Here is a 16,971-nt window from a genome sequence, read left to right as displayed (position 1 = left end):
TTCGTTTTCGACAACTGGAACAAAAACCTGTAATTTACAAAGTCTAATATCTCTTAAACCTGTCTTCATTCAGTAATAACAATGACACATAGGTGATGAGATATGGACTAACAAAACAGGTACACAATATAATGTTTGGTATTCAATATACCAATTCCTAACGACTTTTGGTACCAATACGGAACAACACCATCAACTGTTTGTATCAAACCTAAGGACAATGGGTCCCAATCACATGCCATGTGAACGTTTGGTACCAATGAATATGGATAATAGTCACATGCATGATGATGTTTTGTTAGAGATCATGTGTTAAGTCAACATGAGTCAACTATTGCGAACATACAAAATATCTAATAATGAGGGATGAATAGTATAAGATGGTAATACCACAGAAATATCCGAGGAGACCACCTTCCTAAGTGGTTGCGACCACTTCTTCAACAACCTAGCATATGTTTCTTTCGTCTTTAGCTTTTGATGCTGCCAACAGAGGATTTAGCATTCAATAAACTGGATCAACATAACGTATATTAAATACCTAGTTTTAGTACTCACTGCAAACATAGAGTCAAGCATAAGTCTGCGACAACTCTTTGGAAATTCACTAGCCCACTCCCGGTTGTAGAGATATGCAATTGTACGAACATACTGGGAATTCACATAGGACCTGGGGTGAACAACCGAGTAACACATCTGCTGGTTTGCGTCGTTCCCATCACATTCAATCAACATAGCCCCTCTGCAAAACAACAACGATTTAGTAGATTTCAACAAACAGTGGGGTAATTATCATCTTTTAGAGAATCGAACATACCCTGCTTTCTTTTTGGTGTCGTAAGCCTCTACGTACTTCAAAATAGAACTGTCTGCCTTCGTCATTCTAATACCTAGTCGTTGACGAGTTGTTCTCATTGCTATTGCCTTCTCACTAGGCTTACGGGATCTCTTTGTCGCAGTGCGGGGTTTGGGACTAGGTTTAGGCCTCGCTGCCTTTATTCTTGTTCTCACCTGACCATCACCACCTGGTTCAGCACCATCAAAATCTTCAGGATTGGAACCATGAACAGCACCATGGTCCAAACCTTCACCCCCAACCCTTGTATTCTCGGTCCCATCAGCACCCGGACCCTCTGCATTATCTGCACCTTCAACTTCACCCGCAACCGGACCCGTTGTACCACCATTTGCTCCTTGGTTCTCATCATCATCATCACCAGGTTTATCTTGATCCGCGGTATTACCAACATCTTCTTCATCTTCGTCACCTTCCTCGCCATCTTCTTCATCACCTTCCTCGCCATCTTCTTCATCTTTGTTTTCGGGGTCCTCCAAAACATCATTTTGTGGCTCCACAAAATCATTTTGTGGTGGCTCTTCTACTGGGCCCTGGGGGTCTGCCTCTTGCTGCACAACAGGCACCACTGGCCCTTCTTCTTGTGGTCCGCCTTGGTCTCCCTCGGTATGACCTTGCTGGACAGGCTCATGACGTGGCTCTTGTTGTGGCTCGTGTTGCGGCAGTGCCTCCATAGGCTCATTCTACATGGCCTCCAAGTGTTGCACTAGCTCAACCACTTGCTGTGGGGGGGCCTGCTGTGGGGGTCCCTTCTGCAGTTGCTCTGCCTCCATAGGCTCATTCTGCACTAGCTCAACCACTTGCTGTGGGGGACCCTGCTGCACTTGCTCTGCCTCCATAGGCTCATTCTGCACGGCCACCACTGCTGGAACATGCAGAAACCACTAGTAGAAAAAACCCTTATTGCAGCGGGCTTTTAGACCCCTGTTGCAGCGTACATCGTATGCTGCAACTGGGGGGCCTGCAACAAGTCTGAACTTGTTGCAGCGTACATGTTCGCTGCAAAAAGTGATTTGTTGCAGCGGGCTTTTAGATGTACGCTGCAACAAGTGCCAAAAAATTGGCAAAATTTTGGACTTGTTGCAGCGTACATATAAAAGCCCGCTGCAACAGACCCAACTTTTTGCAGCGTACATTTATTTGTACGCTGCAACAAGTCTGAATTACTCAATTTTTTGCAGCGTACATTTATTTGTACGCTGCAACAAGTCTGAATTTTTGCGAATTTTTTTTCCCTTGTTGCAGCGTACAACATATATGTACGCTGCAAAAAAGCACTTTTGGCGGGAAAATTCTAATTTTGTTTAGGGATACCTAGAGTGCCTTGCACCAAATATAGAAACCTGTCAAAACAATAATAGAATAACGCAACCTGTATAACAAATATAAAAACAACAACTGGAGTTTTGTATATATCCCAAAACCAAAAGTGCACATACCGATACATTTAAATACATTTACGTTCCAATTTCAACGTACGCATACATTTTAACATAAAAGATTGTTCTATAACATCTAAACCAACACGATCAAGCGCCATCAGGTCAATAATAAATACTTGGTGGTAAAAAACTTCGCCCATTGCTCACGAACCACATCAATTTCCTCACTAGCATAAGGCGCAGTCCTCGGAGTATAGACCTTACAAAAACAAAAAATTGATGGAGCATATATTAGATCGATTAAATGCAAATGAAATGTCACATTTTAACATTCAAGCAACTAATGACAATGTATTAATAGTCTATAATACGAATCAATTAGTTACTTAATTACCTCATCTAGCCGGCCTTCATAGTCATGTTGTAACGTGACTATCTCTTAAAATGCAATTTGTATCTTACAAGATTTTACGTGATACTGTTTTGATACCGATATCTATGATGATTTGAGGTCAACCATACAAATAAAAAATAAAAACAACGTTTGTGTTATAAATTATTGCCAACCAAATCACGGTTAGTTTTCAGTTTTTTTTTTGTTTTGAAAGCCATATGATATGATTTGATCATGAACTGAAAAATAGTTATAACTTATAATAATCATGTTGATTTCGAAAATTGACTTTTTGTGATTTTCATATTTTGTTTTTTGGTTTTTCAAAAAATGGAAATCAAGAAACAAAAAACGAAGGGCCAAAGTATCAAAATTCCAAAACCAGATTCACTGAAAACTCTTATTTCAAGCTCGTTCTAGACTTTACAAGTATTTCTGGTAGGCCACATAACATTGTTGGATGTTGACTAGGTGGTTGACTTGGCTTGTTGACTAATTTCTTTGCTCTGAGATGATCTTAATTAACTTGCAGAATCAAATTGTACCATCATATTCTATACACGATCTAACCATACAGTGATACATGTTCTATATTTATTTCCTCTAGATCATTGCTGATGAAAGTGCAGAAGGAATTTGTAAATTCTAACATGTTTTGCCTAAGTGGCTAAGTTTTTGCATATTGTTAAGACAAGGCAAAACTAGTAACTTACCTGCAGAATTTACATGTTTCATCATCGTATGGTAAGAGTTCTCCTTCAGAAACATCCAACTTTGAGCTAATGATCATCAACAGAACTGCAAATACTGCCCAGCTAGTGCCACATGTCTGTGTTGTTCCCATCTCCCCTTTTAGATTGTCAACCTGTCATATATTTTAGTATTGAACCCAAGTTCAAGAAATTAGTTGTTGATCATCTGCCTTTCAGAACCCCCCTCCAAAAACAGGGGTATTTTTTGGCACAAGATCATCTACAAGTACATCTTTTGTCCCACAGACACACATTGATTTTGAAAAGATATAATCTCTGATACTTGGCAACATCGAAGAAAAAATAAGTATTAAACAAATCTAGAATTTAAATGCAACAGTTCATCACAACATCTTTATTCTGCTATAGAGTCCATGTGACTTATATAAATAAACTAGAAACTGAAGAAATTAGATCAAAATGGAAGATCCAGTGCACATAGCCAACAAAATGAAAACTAGCTTAATATTTACCTAAATTTAGTAGAATCAAATATAGCCCCACTCTTATTTGCACGTTCTATAGTGAACTTTTCAACTGCAACCACACAAAAATGTAATCACTCAACAGTAGTTTACAGAAAAAAGGCATCTATAGCAGCAGTCCAGCAAACTAATATGGGGAAAGACCAAGAGTAACTTACCAAGTTGTTCAATAGTGAAAAATTCATTATCTGTACCATCCCCCCAGCCCAATAGTGATAAGTAGTTTACCATTGCCTGTGGCAGATATCCCATCTCTCGTTTGATACATGCAAGAATGGGATTTTAATGACTGTATCAATCCAGACAATATGCTAGCATTATAAAACTATTTTATTCACCACAAACCTGACCCACTGAAGTTGCACCATGACGCTTTGACAGCTTGCTTCGATCAGGTGCAAGAATCAAAGAGACGTGTGCAAAGTTAGGCATAGGATACCCTAGGGCCTGCAAGTACAGCATGAAATTATTCCAATATTCAGTTTCCTCAAAAGTAGGAACAGATACATGGACATCCTGATCAGAGATCAAGAGAAATTAATAAATGACCCATTAAACATTTAAACATCACCTTGTATATTAAAGCTTGCCTCAGACAAGCGTTTATGGGAACCATGATTTCCCTTTATATTATCATTTATCCAACAGTTCATCAAAAAACGGACATACGCCCTAAAACAATAAGCTAATTATATTAGGAAATAGAAAGCAATTTAGAGACATACCAAATCCCCGGCCACCCTGTCCACCTCTTCCTAAACCTCTCCCTTGGCCAAAACCATAAGTATGCGAACTGCATAGTTTACATAACATTCCAATTAGTACATACATATTTTTACTCATGGCTAGACATAAAATAACAACCATAGTACAAATAGAAATAAAGTCTCACTTCTGCCAGTCTAAACCAGAATTTTCAACTAAAGCCTTGATCTTGTTGTCCTCGTCAGCTTTGCTTGCAGAAATCAAATCATGTACTGGATTGCTGGAATGTCCTGGTGTTATCTCAGATTCTCAGGGATAGTATCATGTATACTACTCCCGAATTCATCATCCATTACTGAAGGTCCAAACTGAATAAAATAAAATAAAATAAGTCATTAAATATACATGAGAGGTTGTAAGTCTTGTGACGCATATTTAACCATCTGAGTAGTGGATTCATACATCTAAAAATCTTGAAGAATCGGCAGATGTGTTGTTTCTTTTTGCAGGTTGATCATCCTTAGTTTGATTTTCAACTTTCAGCCTACATAAAAAGAAGAAATTCCAGTTCATCAAACAAAGCCACATCTAAACTAACAGTTCTTCAAAATAATGCAACTCTTTCAGAAAATACAATAGACAGCCTTGAAGAAGGTAATCAATAGTTTTTCTTTGAACACACCAACACTGGTTATCTTAATAAAACAACAACTACTGATGACAACACAATAATTCAAGGTAAAAAAGGACAAGGTTAAAACAATACTTTCGGGAAAAATAATTAGCTCATAGTATTCAAAATCTATAAGAAATACCAACACTAGAATTTCATATAGCAGTGAAATTACCAACAAGATGCCAACAGAGAAGCAAGACTAACCTCTGTGCTTAGGTGCTCCATCTCTATAACTACTAGCACTGTAACTGCTGCGATGGTCTGATGATGATGATTCTCGTCCACCATGAGCGAATTCCACCTGAAAGTATAAAAACACCAATGTAAATGATGCAAGAGTTATCAGACAGAAAAAGAAGCACATGTAGACAAGAAGTAGAAACAAGGTTCCAAGAATACCTACCCGCAAAGGATGTCCATCAAAATCATAACCATTTCGACCGTGCACAACATCTTTAGCATCTCATTCATCTTCAAACTGTAAAAGATGGTTAAGAATCAACAATAACAGTCCGACAAATTAGAGAAATAACACAATATTAAACATGTCCAATAAATAACACAATTTGGGCCAATGAACAAACCCTAAAAACAAATTGAACAACGAATTGAAAAAACCCTAAAAACAAATTGAACAAACGAATTGAACCCTAAAAACGAATTGAACAAACCCTAAAAAAGAATTGAAAAAACGCACAAAACCCTAAAAGCGAATTGAACAAACCCTAATTCTTAAAACGAAAATCAGATAAACGAATTGAGCAAACTTAAAAGAGGGGACAGGGAAGATTACTAGCCGCGGCGAAGAGGTTGACGGAAAATAGGACGCGAGCAACTTTCTTTCTTGAAACCACCGGCGCGAGCAAGCTAAGTTTTTCCTTGGAACCACCGGCCGAGCAAGCTAATAGGTGGCGACTAGCGAGGAGGCCAGAACCACCGACGAAGAAGCTAGATTGACGATGAAGGGAAAGGTTTTTTTTTTGAGGGGACTTCGCAGGGAAAGTTAAGGGAGAAGAAGGGAGTTGAGCGCGAGAGATGCTTAATTTGTTTTGAATTAGTTATTCAACGAATATTGCAGCAAAATTTGTTTTTACCCGGGTTATTGCAGGGGGCTTTAAAATGTACGCTGCAACAAAAACGAGCTATTGCAGGGGGCTTTTAAAATGTACGCTGCAATAAACTTTTTCGCAGGGAACAATTAAATTGTACGCTGCAACAACCCTTTAAAGGGTTTGACCCGCGTTGACCGACTGGTTGTTGAAGCGTATTAATACATGTACGCTGCAACAAGGGGGCTACAACAGGGGTTTTTTCTACTAGTGAACTCAAACACGGGCTGCTCCACAGGCAAGGACTGGTAATTCACAAACACATTTTCTTCACCTCCCAATGGTTGTTCCACTGTGTGTTGCACATTGTCTGTTTCATCCTCCTCCAGTACAATGACATCTAACTCACTCAGGACCTTGTTGACCGACTTATCCACCGCCATTGGCTCACCATCCACGTTAATATAAGCATTATCGCTGATTTGGCGATGGGAACTGCTAGCAGGGGAGGGATCTTTTTCAGCAACACCAGGGGAGGGATCTTTTTCAGCAACACCAGGGGAGGGATCTTTTTCAGCAACACTTTCCTTTGCCCCCAGCCTGCGTATGATTACTTGTTCTCGTATCACGGCACGGAGGTCTTGCAGTAAGGGGGCCATCCTTTCCATAACCTAATACCAAGGTCAAACAAATAGGACGCTTTAGTCTAATACATTAACACAATATTATTAATAATGAACAGTCTATAAAAATGCAAATAATACCGTTTGGTACACGTTCAGTATTTACAAATATATTCTAGTTTCTATTATTTGGTACACAGTCCGGTGTACCAAATTTCTTAACCACCATGACACTCATAAGTCTTTCATCTGCTTTAAAAGACCTCACAATAATACTTTGGGGGATTAAGCAGTCCTTAAATGAAAGAATCACCATTCTTTCATTGTCATTGGACTACAGAATCCTCCCAAGGTATTATTATAAGCTTTCTGAAGCTACACTTGTATATCGTCCTTCAAACAACAGCATATAGAATGTGTTTAATACCAATACCAGAAAAATTGATATCAAACTACTGCTACTCATACCAGATCAGCAACCTCTTCTGCCAACGGCCTTCTTTCTCCAAATAGAGGATGGGGCTCCCGGTAAACAACATCAACCGTCTGTTGAAATGAAATAAAACCAAGAATATATTTAAGAAGTACTAATAACAATGTCATATTTAAAGCAACAAACACCACATATATTTAAGAAGTACTAATAACAATGTCATATTTAAAGCAACAAACACCACATATATTGATCACAGGAGAATACACACCGATAACCTCCCATAGTCTTCAGTAGGCTTCCTATCATGAAGTTTCACCTTCTCCACTTCCTCCTCAGTCCAGACTTTTAGTCTGGGGAACTCGTCCCAACGGACAGGAAGCCGACATAAACGATCTAGATAAAAAACCTGCCAGAAATGGATAACTAATTAAAACATGCCAGAAAAGGACTACAACATACAACACTTATAATGAACATACTTATTAAATGTCAATTTCAGGAGAGCACTCACCAACAAAAACAAAACACAACCACCAGTCCCAGCCGCATAACCCTGAACTTCTAGCTTCCGCTGGCATGGGATCGCGTAGTCTAGCAGCCATTTGTGACAAAACTCACACCAGTTATACTGATCTGCGTCCTTTGCAACACATACAGCACCTAGCAGTTTCGTCGACATGTTTGCACCATCAGTAGAAGGACAAAGAATCTGTCCCATTAGCACAATCATGAAGTTCTCCATGAACTCAGTCCTTTGACGTTGATTTGCGAGCGGCACTAAGTTGCCGAGCTTGTCCAAGGGACCTAACAACACGCGAGTTGCGTTGGATATCAGTACTGTGGTCTTGTTGTTTGCAGGGTTTTTCTCACCATACTTCACTGCATACGCTAGAGCTTTTCCAGCCGGCAAATTAGAATCCTTTTCAGGGATGGGAAGCCCGCTGTTCCTCAAACCAAACACATCTTCCCAATGGCCAGGTGTGATCGGCAACACATGCCCGTCACCACCTACCAGATAACTGTTGACTCCGTCCAATCTGGTCATCAACCAATAACAAAGCTGCCTCGGAAGCTTGGATATTTTCAACTCCAACAATCCTCCAAACCCCATTTTTTGCACACAGGCTCTTCTAGAGTCATCAAATCCAGCAATGATCTTTGAGAAAGCATCAGTGCGGCATATAACACTCGGTTGCTACCAACATGCCATTAAGTAAGTCAGAACCTAACATAATATCTGCTTCACAATCACATAATCATTATCTCAAGAATTAAATTACTATATACCTTGCGATCGCAATTAGCCCTTTGGGTAGCAACTACAACATCATGACACTTGGCATATTCACCCCTAGACATTGGATGTTGGGGGATTGGAACCTGATCATAGGGTACAACAACATATTATTAAACAACTAGTTGATACTAATTTAATGAATACATATTAAAATAACGGTATAGATGTCATTCATACCCGCAGAAACACTCTCCTATTCTTGCCTCTCTTAGTCATTCCCTTATCTTTAAGAGGATACTTTCCTTTTCTACGCTCTTTATCAACAATCTTACCAACCTTTTTCTTCAGCAACAACTTCTTCTTCACAGGCTTCCCCTGTTCTTCCTCGTCATCAGTATCCCCACGACGCCTCTTCCTAATCACCTTCAAATGTTTCTTCCTCAACCCATGTTGTTCATCTTCTGGATACCGCCTAACATTTTGGCCTACATGCTTCGGATGCTTCTTCCCCACTCTACGGACATCAGCTTCTCCATCTTCCTCGTCATCCTCTTCATCATCATTTCCTTCATCCTCTACATCATTAGCTAAACGCCTGCTCTTAGCATACTTCCTACTGCGCTCTTTCATCTTCAACTTAGCACGAGCATCAACTTCAAGATCATCATAAAACTCATCATCCTCCTCTACAACAACAGGACGCCTTCCTTTAGCATTACCCGTTTTCCTGCCCTGATTTTTCAACTTACACTTTACACCAACATCATTTTCCCCCTCATCCTCATCCTCATCTACATACTCTTCGTCGTCGTCTTCTTCTTCGTCCTCTAATTCCTCACCCTCCTCTTCATATGGTGTATCTTCACTATCATCCCCTGATCCAACGAGATCTTCCTCGTACTCTTCATCATCTTCATCAATTTCCGGTTCCACATACTTCTTACGGTTACTAGTGTCGGGTACCTGGGGAGGTTCATCCTTAAAAACTTCATTCATTGCAAATTTCTGCTAATATACGAAAACAAATTCCATGATTACGTAATGCACAAACATATTCATGATTATTTAATGAAAAGACATATACAATATTAAGTAATACCAACCAAAATATTATATGGCTATCATAAAATTATATAAACAACACTTAACAACACTCACCCATTGCTTATTTGATCCGGTGTGACCCTTTTTGAAGACCATCCTGAAATTACAAGGGGCCAACAAAGTGAATAAGAAACTGAATAACAAACTAACAATTACTTCAGGATTTTGAACTTTCAGAACAGCTAGGCATTACCAAACAAATACGACACTGAATAAGAACCAACAGATGAACACATAACCAAAACATAACAAATATAAGCAATATTAAACCCTACGTTTGGTCAATTTATATAACAATTCAATAAACGAGTAACCATGTTTTGGGATATTCATGACAAAATACACAAACATTAACATATTTTAAGAACATTTTGACCAACATAAGCAGAAATCAAAATGACAATTAAAGAACAATTTTTGTACCTCAGGATTATTAATCAAATTTATTATAACAGAACCCACTCCAAACCATCTAATTAATACGTATTATAACTATAATTCAGATAAAGATTTATGACTACAAATTCATTACTAACTTGAATCAGATAAAGATTATTTAGTACAGAGTACAAAGTCATTTCCAACTACAATGTAAAATTGCATGCAAATTTCCAAACTATGTAAAAAATCAACACTTTCTATATTCCAGAAATCATACAACTTGCATAATAATCACCAACTTATATCAGAATTGCATAAAAATCATACCAAATCCAGAATTATAAACCCTAATTATATTATTGTTAATAAAAATCAGATTTTTACCCAAAATCGAAATGAACCCTAGATTATAACAGCAGAATACCTATACAATATTCTTCAATAAAGATTAACTCTTTACCTGAGATTTCGCAATTCACCAACTTCCTCTCGCAAGAAAAAACTTCAACCTCCTATCAATTATATAGTACGGGACGGCAGTTAAGAAGTGCGGCGGTTTTACGGCAGTTACGAAGTTGTAGAATGGGTGGCGGTTAATCGATTGATGATTCCGAATTTGGAGGGAGAAGAAACGAAACGAGCGGGAGACGAACTGCAAGAACTGAAGCTTCCCAGGTAAGTTTTAGGAGAGAGAGTGAAAAGTTGGGTGTTAAAATTTAATTACATCAGTTATTACAATTTACAGTTGCCAACAATATTTCCCCAAAATAATTAAAAGGAAAACAAATTATATTTTTTGAATTTTGAATTTTGGACCAGATTTTTAGAGAGAGAATGAGAAATAAAAGGAGAAAGAAATTAAAAGTGGGCCAAACAACTTCATCCCCTTGCATTTACCTTTATACCCTTGGTATAGTCTTCAAAGACTCTAGCTGGTAGAGTCTCAGAAACCCTCCAACCAAACACCCCTAATTAGATGCATGCATTGAAATTGCAAAACGAGATAAATTTCATATGCAGTGCGTATTACGTTTTGCGTGACATTTCACAAAGAAAAGATCCCGAGCGTTGTACTGAACTACTGATGGCATACGAAATTGAATTGACTATACACTGAAAATGACCCGAATTCGGTACTAAGGTACCAAGTGATCTTAAGGCCATGTTTACCCTAAAAATGTCGAGATCAAATTCAGCAAGCTGACTTACGTGCTAAATTGGCAATGGTTAACAGTATCTGTTATCTCTTAGTAGATCAATCCTATGTCAAAAAAAACTGCCGAGATTATTGGACTAATATCACTTGGGTCAAACAAAATCAGGCTAATTAAAATCCCCCTCGTGCATGATTTGAATTCTTGATTTGGTTGTCATAATCATAATAAATATATACTCCCTTTGTCCCTTAATAATTGCACCGCTTTTTTTTCGGGCCGTACCTTAATACTTACACCGCTTCTATAAATGGAAATTTTTACCAATATTATATTATTACTCACACTTACCTATTACCCCACCTACGCCCTACTCCCTACAAAATCATTTAAAAATCCACACACCCCACTCACCACTTCCCACCCTTTACACATTTTCCACTAACTATATTAAAAAAAGTACCCCACTATCAACAAACACCCATTAAATTAATAAGTCAATTCAAATGTCTTAAACTCCGCACCGTTCAAACCGGTGCGAGTATAAAGGGATAGAGGGCGTATAATATATAATCTAATTTAAAGAAAACCTAATCCATAGGTTTGTTTAGTCACTCTTCAAAGATGAAATTAAAGAAATTTCTTTTGCGTGTAAATCTTGAGAAGTTATTTAATTAAAATTTCTAAAGTCTATTTTATACAGCCAGCCAATTAAAAATGAAAATATTTAAGAAGCGTCCAAACACGGCATATATCTTTAGTCTTCACTAGACCTCTATAAGTACATGTTGTGCTTGCTCATATTTTTCATTGCATATTCGAAGATGGCTTCACTTAAACTTTCCATGATTATTTTGGCAATTGCCATTTTTGCATCTTTTGTATCGGTGGTGATTGCCGTCCCCGGACAGGCCACGTATTACACTACTTATGTTCGTAAGTATCGATCCTAATCGTGTTTCATTACATTGATATTAGTTTTCTATGCACGCAACGCATTCTTATAATTTTAAAAATACGAAATAAGATATTTAATTGGGTCATTATTTCATATCCTTTTTATTGATACCTTTTCCTAAATTTAATACACGGTAATTTTAATTTGGTATACATATCTTTAAATTAATTCCCTATTGTAATAAATTTGTTTCTATTTTTATTATTTAAATAAAGGGTAAAGTAGAAAATTACATGTTCGCCGTCTCATGCATTCCCTTATAAAATACTATAGTTATTATTAGCACAAATATTGAGACAAAAGTATAAAATTTGGTTGAATATAATAAATATATATGGATAAAGTAAGAGAAATGTAAAAAAAGGTGGGTGGGTGGGTGTAAGAAAAATATGAATAAAGTAAGAGAAAGTGAGTGAAAAGTTGTAAATATTGCTGGGTAAGAAGGGTACGGTAGTAATTTTCATGTCCAAAAATAGAATAAAACAAAGTGTATAGAGCATTATGAAACGGATTAAAATGAAAAGTGTAAATATCATTTTGGAACGGAGGTGGTAGAGATATACCAATATACACCATCAGATACTTAGTCTACTTTCGAGTTTTTTTTAAAAAAATATTTTTTTTATTGTTTTTTTATTATTATTTATCATTATTTGCAACATTTACTTCTGGGGATATTAAACGGGTGTTTCCTCTGTCTCATATTCTCATTCTTGTTTTCCTAATCGAGACATGTTTTTGTTGGCCATGCACTTTTCCACACAACCATCCCCACATCCACTCTTTGGTTTATTTTGTCATTAAACAATAATTCAATTTCTCCATTTCCTAATACAAATACAACTCAGCCATCATCACATCCACTCTTTGTTGTACTTTTCCCTTAAACAACGTTTTATTTTCTCCCCCTTTCCAAAACAAAAAGGTATTCCAAATAATTTATTTTCTTAAAACTCGTGTTTTTGTCAAAAAAAATAAGAACTATAATATGAAACGGAATGAGTATTATATTTGTTAACTGTAAATTTTAAATTATCATCTTTTAAATCATTGGATATGTTGTGCGCGCGCAGCATCTTCATGCTATGGGTTCGAAGACCATGGAACTATGATAGCAGCCGCAAGTGGAGATGTCTTTCAAAATAGGGCAGCTTGTGGTAGAAGGTACCGTGTCACTTGTACTAGTGGCACCAACCAAGGCGTTCCTCAACCTTGCCGAGGCGGTAGTGTTATAGTCGAAGTAGTAGACCTTTGCCCTGGTTGCTCGGCTAACGGACTTGATCTCTCCTTTGAAGCTTTTTCTGTCATCGCTGATCCTAACGCCGGTAGAATTAACATCGATTTCACCCCGTAAGTCCATGCATCGCTTATTTTTTGAATTAACTTTATTACTCCCTCCGATCCGGTATACTCGACCCGATTTGACCGGCACAGAGTTTAAGGGACTTGAATTGACTCATTTAGTTTAATAGGTAGTAGTTGAGAGTGGGGGTATTATTTTAATGTAGTTAGTAGGAAATGTGTAATAAAGTGGGGTTGGGGAGAGTAGGGGTTGCATTTTTAATTATTTTTTGTATGGAGTAGGGGGTAGGTGGGTTAATAGGGGTGGAGTGAGAAATAATATAACATTGTTAGAATATTTCCATTTTTAGAAACAGGTCAAGTATTAAGGGACGGCCCGATAAGGAAAACAAGTCAAGTATTCCGGGACGGAGGGAGTAAAGGTCTAGTACGCACTACGGATACAATAAATTTATTGTACATCTGATAATTTTTAGAGTTTTAAGTAGGGATGTTCGTCGGTGGTATTCCCCAGATGTACAGTAAATTTATTGTGCCTGAAAATTGTTTTGTGATTTTTATCTCCTACAAGTAACTTACTTCGTGAGAATTCATAGCATGCTTACCGAGTCATCGGGTTTGACTCCTGTTGTTAGTGAGCAAAGTGAAATGCTCACAGTAAAATTTCACCAACCAAGGCCTGCTAGAAGTAGATGCAACTACGTAGTACTTTTTCTGTTCTTTTTTAAATGACACAATTATTTAAGCACGTTTTCCAATTCATGATTTCAAACGTTAATATATTTCATTATGTATAAGAAAGAAAATATGAAAATTTGATATTTAAAAAATATTTTTTGAGACAAATCTAATAAGATCCCACACGACTATATTTTTTCTTATGTATAAATCACAAAAGGAAGTCAAAAAAAATTTGTGTTAATAGTGTTAAAAATCCAATTGTGTCATATAAATAAGAACGGAGGAAGTATATCTTATGTTTTGAGTAGCCTTTATGTAATAGCTACTAAGGGCCAATCTCGCTTTGGTAAGTTTTAGTCATGGTGTAGTTCTATTTTATTTAATGTAAAATTCAGCCTGTGTCAAAAAAAAAATATTAATTGAAATTAAAATAATTATTTTCTAAAATATTCTAATTTTTCGGTTAACCGTTTTTTCTAAAATGGTAACCATAATCGACCAATTTAACGCTATTTTTACCAGTTCGGTTACCGTACGTACCGACTATGTTAAATTTTTCGATTCGATTTACCGACCATTTATTCAATTTTTGGTACAGTTCGCAGTTTCGTTTTTCTTTTTATGAAAACCCCTACTTTTGGTAAATTTTCACATTATTAACTTTTATATTATTAACTTGTTTTTAATTAAAGTGAAAAAAAATTGTCACTAAAAAATAAATAGCTTCAACATTATATCGGAGAAACTTTTAAGCAATTTGAATTAATCTTTAGTTCGCCTTACAATATATATTACGGAGTATACACCAGCTTATATTTGTATTAACTTTAACCTAACCATCGTGTTTTGTAGTGCACTAATATATACTTGTATACTTGTGACTTGTGAGTATAGGGTCTGATGATTCTGATCACTGAAGCTCAGGGAACTACCAACAAAGAGAAGGATGGCAGAAAAAATTACGTCCTTGTAATCAACTACTACGTATTAAGCAAATAAAAGTACTTGGAGTTTATAATGAATTTACTTCCCAAGTATATCCTTGATGTATATTATATGTACAACAATTTGCTATATATGCAAGTATTGATGAATAAAAGCTAATTAGATCAAGACTTTGGATTGAATTATATTCCATTAAACATTTAAACACTACAAATTTTATTACACAGATGCAAAATTAATAAATTACGAGGTATTAAACTATTAACGCATTCAGCACAGTCCCATAAAAACTTCGATCCCCCACAACAACGATTGGGAGGGGACTGAAACCTATCCACCCAGAACTCGCCCCAAATCCGAATTAACTATAAGGGTGAATCGGGTGATAACACCAAAAAATAAAAACTTATTGCGAGATTGATGTCACTTTTTATACTCCCATTTCAAGTTAATCGCAATATTTTTTTTCGAGTTAAAATAGCTACCTATTTCAAGTTAATCGCAACATATATTTAACTTATTTTGTTACATTATTAATCTACTACGTATGTATATTATTGACCATAAATTTGTGTGTTAATAAAAGTAATACAAATAAAGTGTTTTAATTAACATAAAACTGGAGTTTGTTGTGAAATACAAAGAGAAGGGAGGATAAATTGAGAAAGAACAACTGTGTTTATTATTCCTTGAACAATGATGTATATATATACAATATACGGATATTTCATGAAATGCCCCTGAGTTTTGATGTAATTCACCAAATGCCCATCAAGTTCCAATAATTCACCAAATGCCCCTGACAAATCGAACAATATCATCAAATGCCCACACAGTTAACGGACGTTAACACTCCTCCGTTAGAGGTAGTTTACTATATTGCCCTTATTTTGCTTTTGGGCGCCATAACCCATCCCTACCCCTGGTTACCCATTCTACAGTTCAAAAAATTTGCGACCCGTAAACTGCTTCTCTCTCTCTCACTCTTTCCCCTGTTCTTCCTCATTCTTCCACCATAACTGCATCATCATTCACACAAAAAGCCTGGAAATTTTGGTGCACATTGAGTTGGAGAAGTCGTTTGCTGGGTTTTTTAACACACGCGAATTCTCAGAAAGGGGGTTTTTGCGAATTGCGTAAGGAAGCTGTAGAATTTCAAGTTCAAGGGTGAATTTCGCGTTCTTTGGTTACTCGCTCATCGATTAAGGTATGTAATGTGAATCGCTCAACTTTTTTTTCGTTTTTACAAACTTCTGTTGCGCAAATTTAGGGTTTAGGGTTTCTGGACATTTGATGTTGGAGATGACTTGTTTGTTTGCGTTTTCATGAAATTAAGTATGATTTAATTGTTTAATGTATTGCATGTCAACTTAGTAATGGAAATTTTTGTTTTTTGTTGATGTTGTGTTGTTTGTTAGGATGTCTGCAATATGGTTGTTGCTGCACTATAAGTCACATGATTTTGATGTTAGGGTTCTGGACACTGATAGATGTCAATTGATTGACATTTTCCAAGATATATTTGTGGAATCATCTAAGCAGAATGTATTTTTGCCTGATAAGTTTAGGTTGTACACTGAGTCACCCAAAGGGAGGGTAGAATTGGTAGATGATAATGTGATTATGAGAATGTGGGGGTGGAATAGGGGGAAGGATACAGTGGAATTGTGGGTAGAGGAAATAGATACTCCTGGGGTAGCTTTTAGGTCTGCTGTAGCCTTGATTGAGAGTCAAAGAAAGGAGGAAGAAAAAAAAATTAAGGGAGAGACAGGAAGAGCTTTTGAGGATGCAAAAAGAGGCTGAAGAACAGAGGAGGGCAGAGGAAGAAAATGAGAGGTTGAGGAGGGAAAT

The 16,971-nt window shown here is 36.8% G+C and overlaps 3 protein-coding genes and 1 long non-coding RNA gene across 4 annotated transcripts; 1 reads left to right on the top strand and 3 right to left on the bottom strand.

Annotated features, from left to right (window-relative positions):
* Nucleotides 1-288: 288 nt before the first annotated feature.
* Nucleotides 289-1,530, bottom strand: LOC130467353 (uncharacterized). The gene is made up of 3 exons (XM_056835848.1): nucleotides 818-1,530; nucleotides 559-742; nucleotides 289-483 (listed from the first exon to the last, which is right to left on the bottom strand). The coding sequence occupies exons 1-3, from the start codon at nucleotides 1,528-1,530 to the stop codon at nucleotides 328-330; spliced, it is 1,053 nt and encodes a 350-aa protein (XP_056691826.1). The 3' UTR covers nucleotides 289-327.
* A 751-nt stretch (nucleotides 1,531-2,281) lies between these two features.
* Nucleotides 2,282-6,433, bottom strand: LOC130466886 (uncharacterized). The gene is made up of 9 exons (XR_008927038.1): nucleotides 5,654-6,433; nucleotides 5,455-5,551; nucleotides 5,037-5,118; nucleotides 4,762-4,942; nucleotides 4,595-4,662; nucleotides 4,028-4,316; nucleotides 3,858-3,921; nucleotides 3,346-3,497; nucleotides 2,282-2,497 (listed from the first exon to the last, which is right to left on the bottom strand). It is a non-coding gene; the product is annotated as an uncharacterized lncRNA (long non-coding RNA).
* Nucleotides 6,434-6,586: 153 nt separating this feature from the next.
* On the bottom strand, nucleotides 6,587-9,591 carry LOC130467352 (uncharacterized). The gene is made up of 5 exons (XM_056835847.1): nucleotides 8,833-9,591; nucleotides 8,646-8,738; nucleotides 7,627-8,553; nucleotides 7,391-7,468; nucleotides 6,587-6,970 (listed from the first exon to the last, which is right to left on the bottom strand). The coding sequence occupies exons 1-3, from the start codon at nucleotides 9,589-9,591 to the stop codon at nucleotides 7,807-7,809; spliced, it is 1,599 nt and encodes a 532-aa protein (XP_056691825.1). The 3' UTR covers nucleotides 6,587-6,970; nucleotides 7,391-7,468; nucleotides 7,627-7,806.
* Nucleotides 9,592-12,011: 2,420 nt separating this feature from the next.
* On the top strand, nucleotides 12,012-15,288 carry LOC110778241 (EG45-like domain containing protein). The gene is made up of 3 exons (XM_021982818.2): nucleotides 12,012-12,170; nucleotides 13,266-13,542; nucleotides 15,070-15,288. Exons 1-3 carry the CDS (start codon nucleotides 12,020-12,022, stop codon nucleotides 15,074-15,076), a joined length of 435 nt encoding a protein of 144 aa, XP_021838510.2. The 5' UTR covers nucleotides 12,012-12,019; the 3' UTR covers nucleotides 15,077-15,288.
* Nucleotides 15,289-16,971: the final 1,683 nt, after the last annotated feature.

The sequence above is a fragment of the Spinacia oleracea genome, chromosome 2 (assembly GCF_020520425.1).
Source record: "Spinacia oleracea cultivar Varoflay chromosome 2, BTI_SOV_V1, whole genome shotgun sequence".
In the NCBI taxonomy this organism is placed as follows: domain Eukaryota; kingdom Viridiplantae; phylum Streptophyta; class Magnoliopsida; order Caryophyllales; family Amaranthaceae; genus Spinacia; species Spinacia oleracea.
This window is presented reverse-complemented; position numbering and strand designations above follow the sequence as displayed.

Coding starts and splice junctions, on each gene's coding strand:
- LOC130467352 (XM_056835847.1), bottom strand. CDS start 9,591: ATGAATGAAGTTTTTAAGGATGAACCTCCCCAGGTACCCGACACTAGT. Junction 8,739..8,832: donor ATAGGAGAGTGTTTCTGCGG/GTATGAATGACA, acceptor CCCTATGATCAG/GTTCCAATCCCCCAACATCC. Junction 8,554..8,645: donor GGGCTAATTGCGATCGCAAG/GTATATAGTAAT, acceptor GCATGTTGGTAG/CAACCGAGTGTTATATGCCG.
- LOC110778241 (XM_021982818.2), top strand. CDS start 12,020: ATGTTGTGCTTGCTCATATTTTTCATTGCATATTCGAAGATGGCTTCA. Junction 12,171..13,265: donor GTATTACACTACTTATGTTC/GTAAGTATCGAT, acceptor GTGCGCGCGCAG/CATCTTCATGCTATGGGTTC.
- LOC130467353 (XM_056835848.1), bottom strand. CDS start 1,530: ATGGAGGCACTGCCGCAACACGAGCCACAACAAGAGCCACGTCATGAG. Junction 743..817: donor GACACCAAAAAGAAAGCAGG/GTATGTTCGATT, acceptor GTTGTTTTGCAG/AGGGGCTATGTTGATTGAAT. Junction 484..558: donor TGCTTGACTCTATGTTTGCA/GTGAGTACTAAA, acceptor CTCTGTTGGCAG/CATCAAAAGCTAAAGACGAA.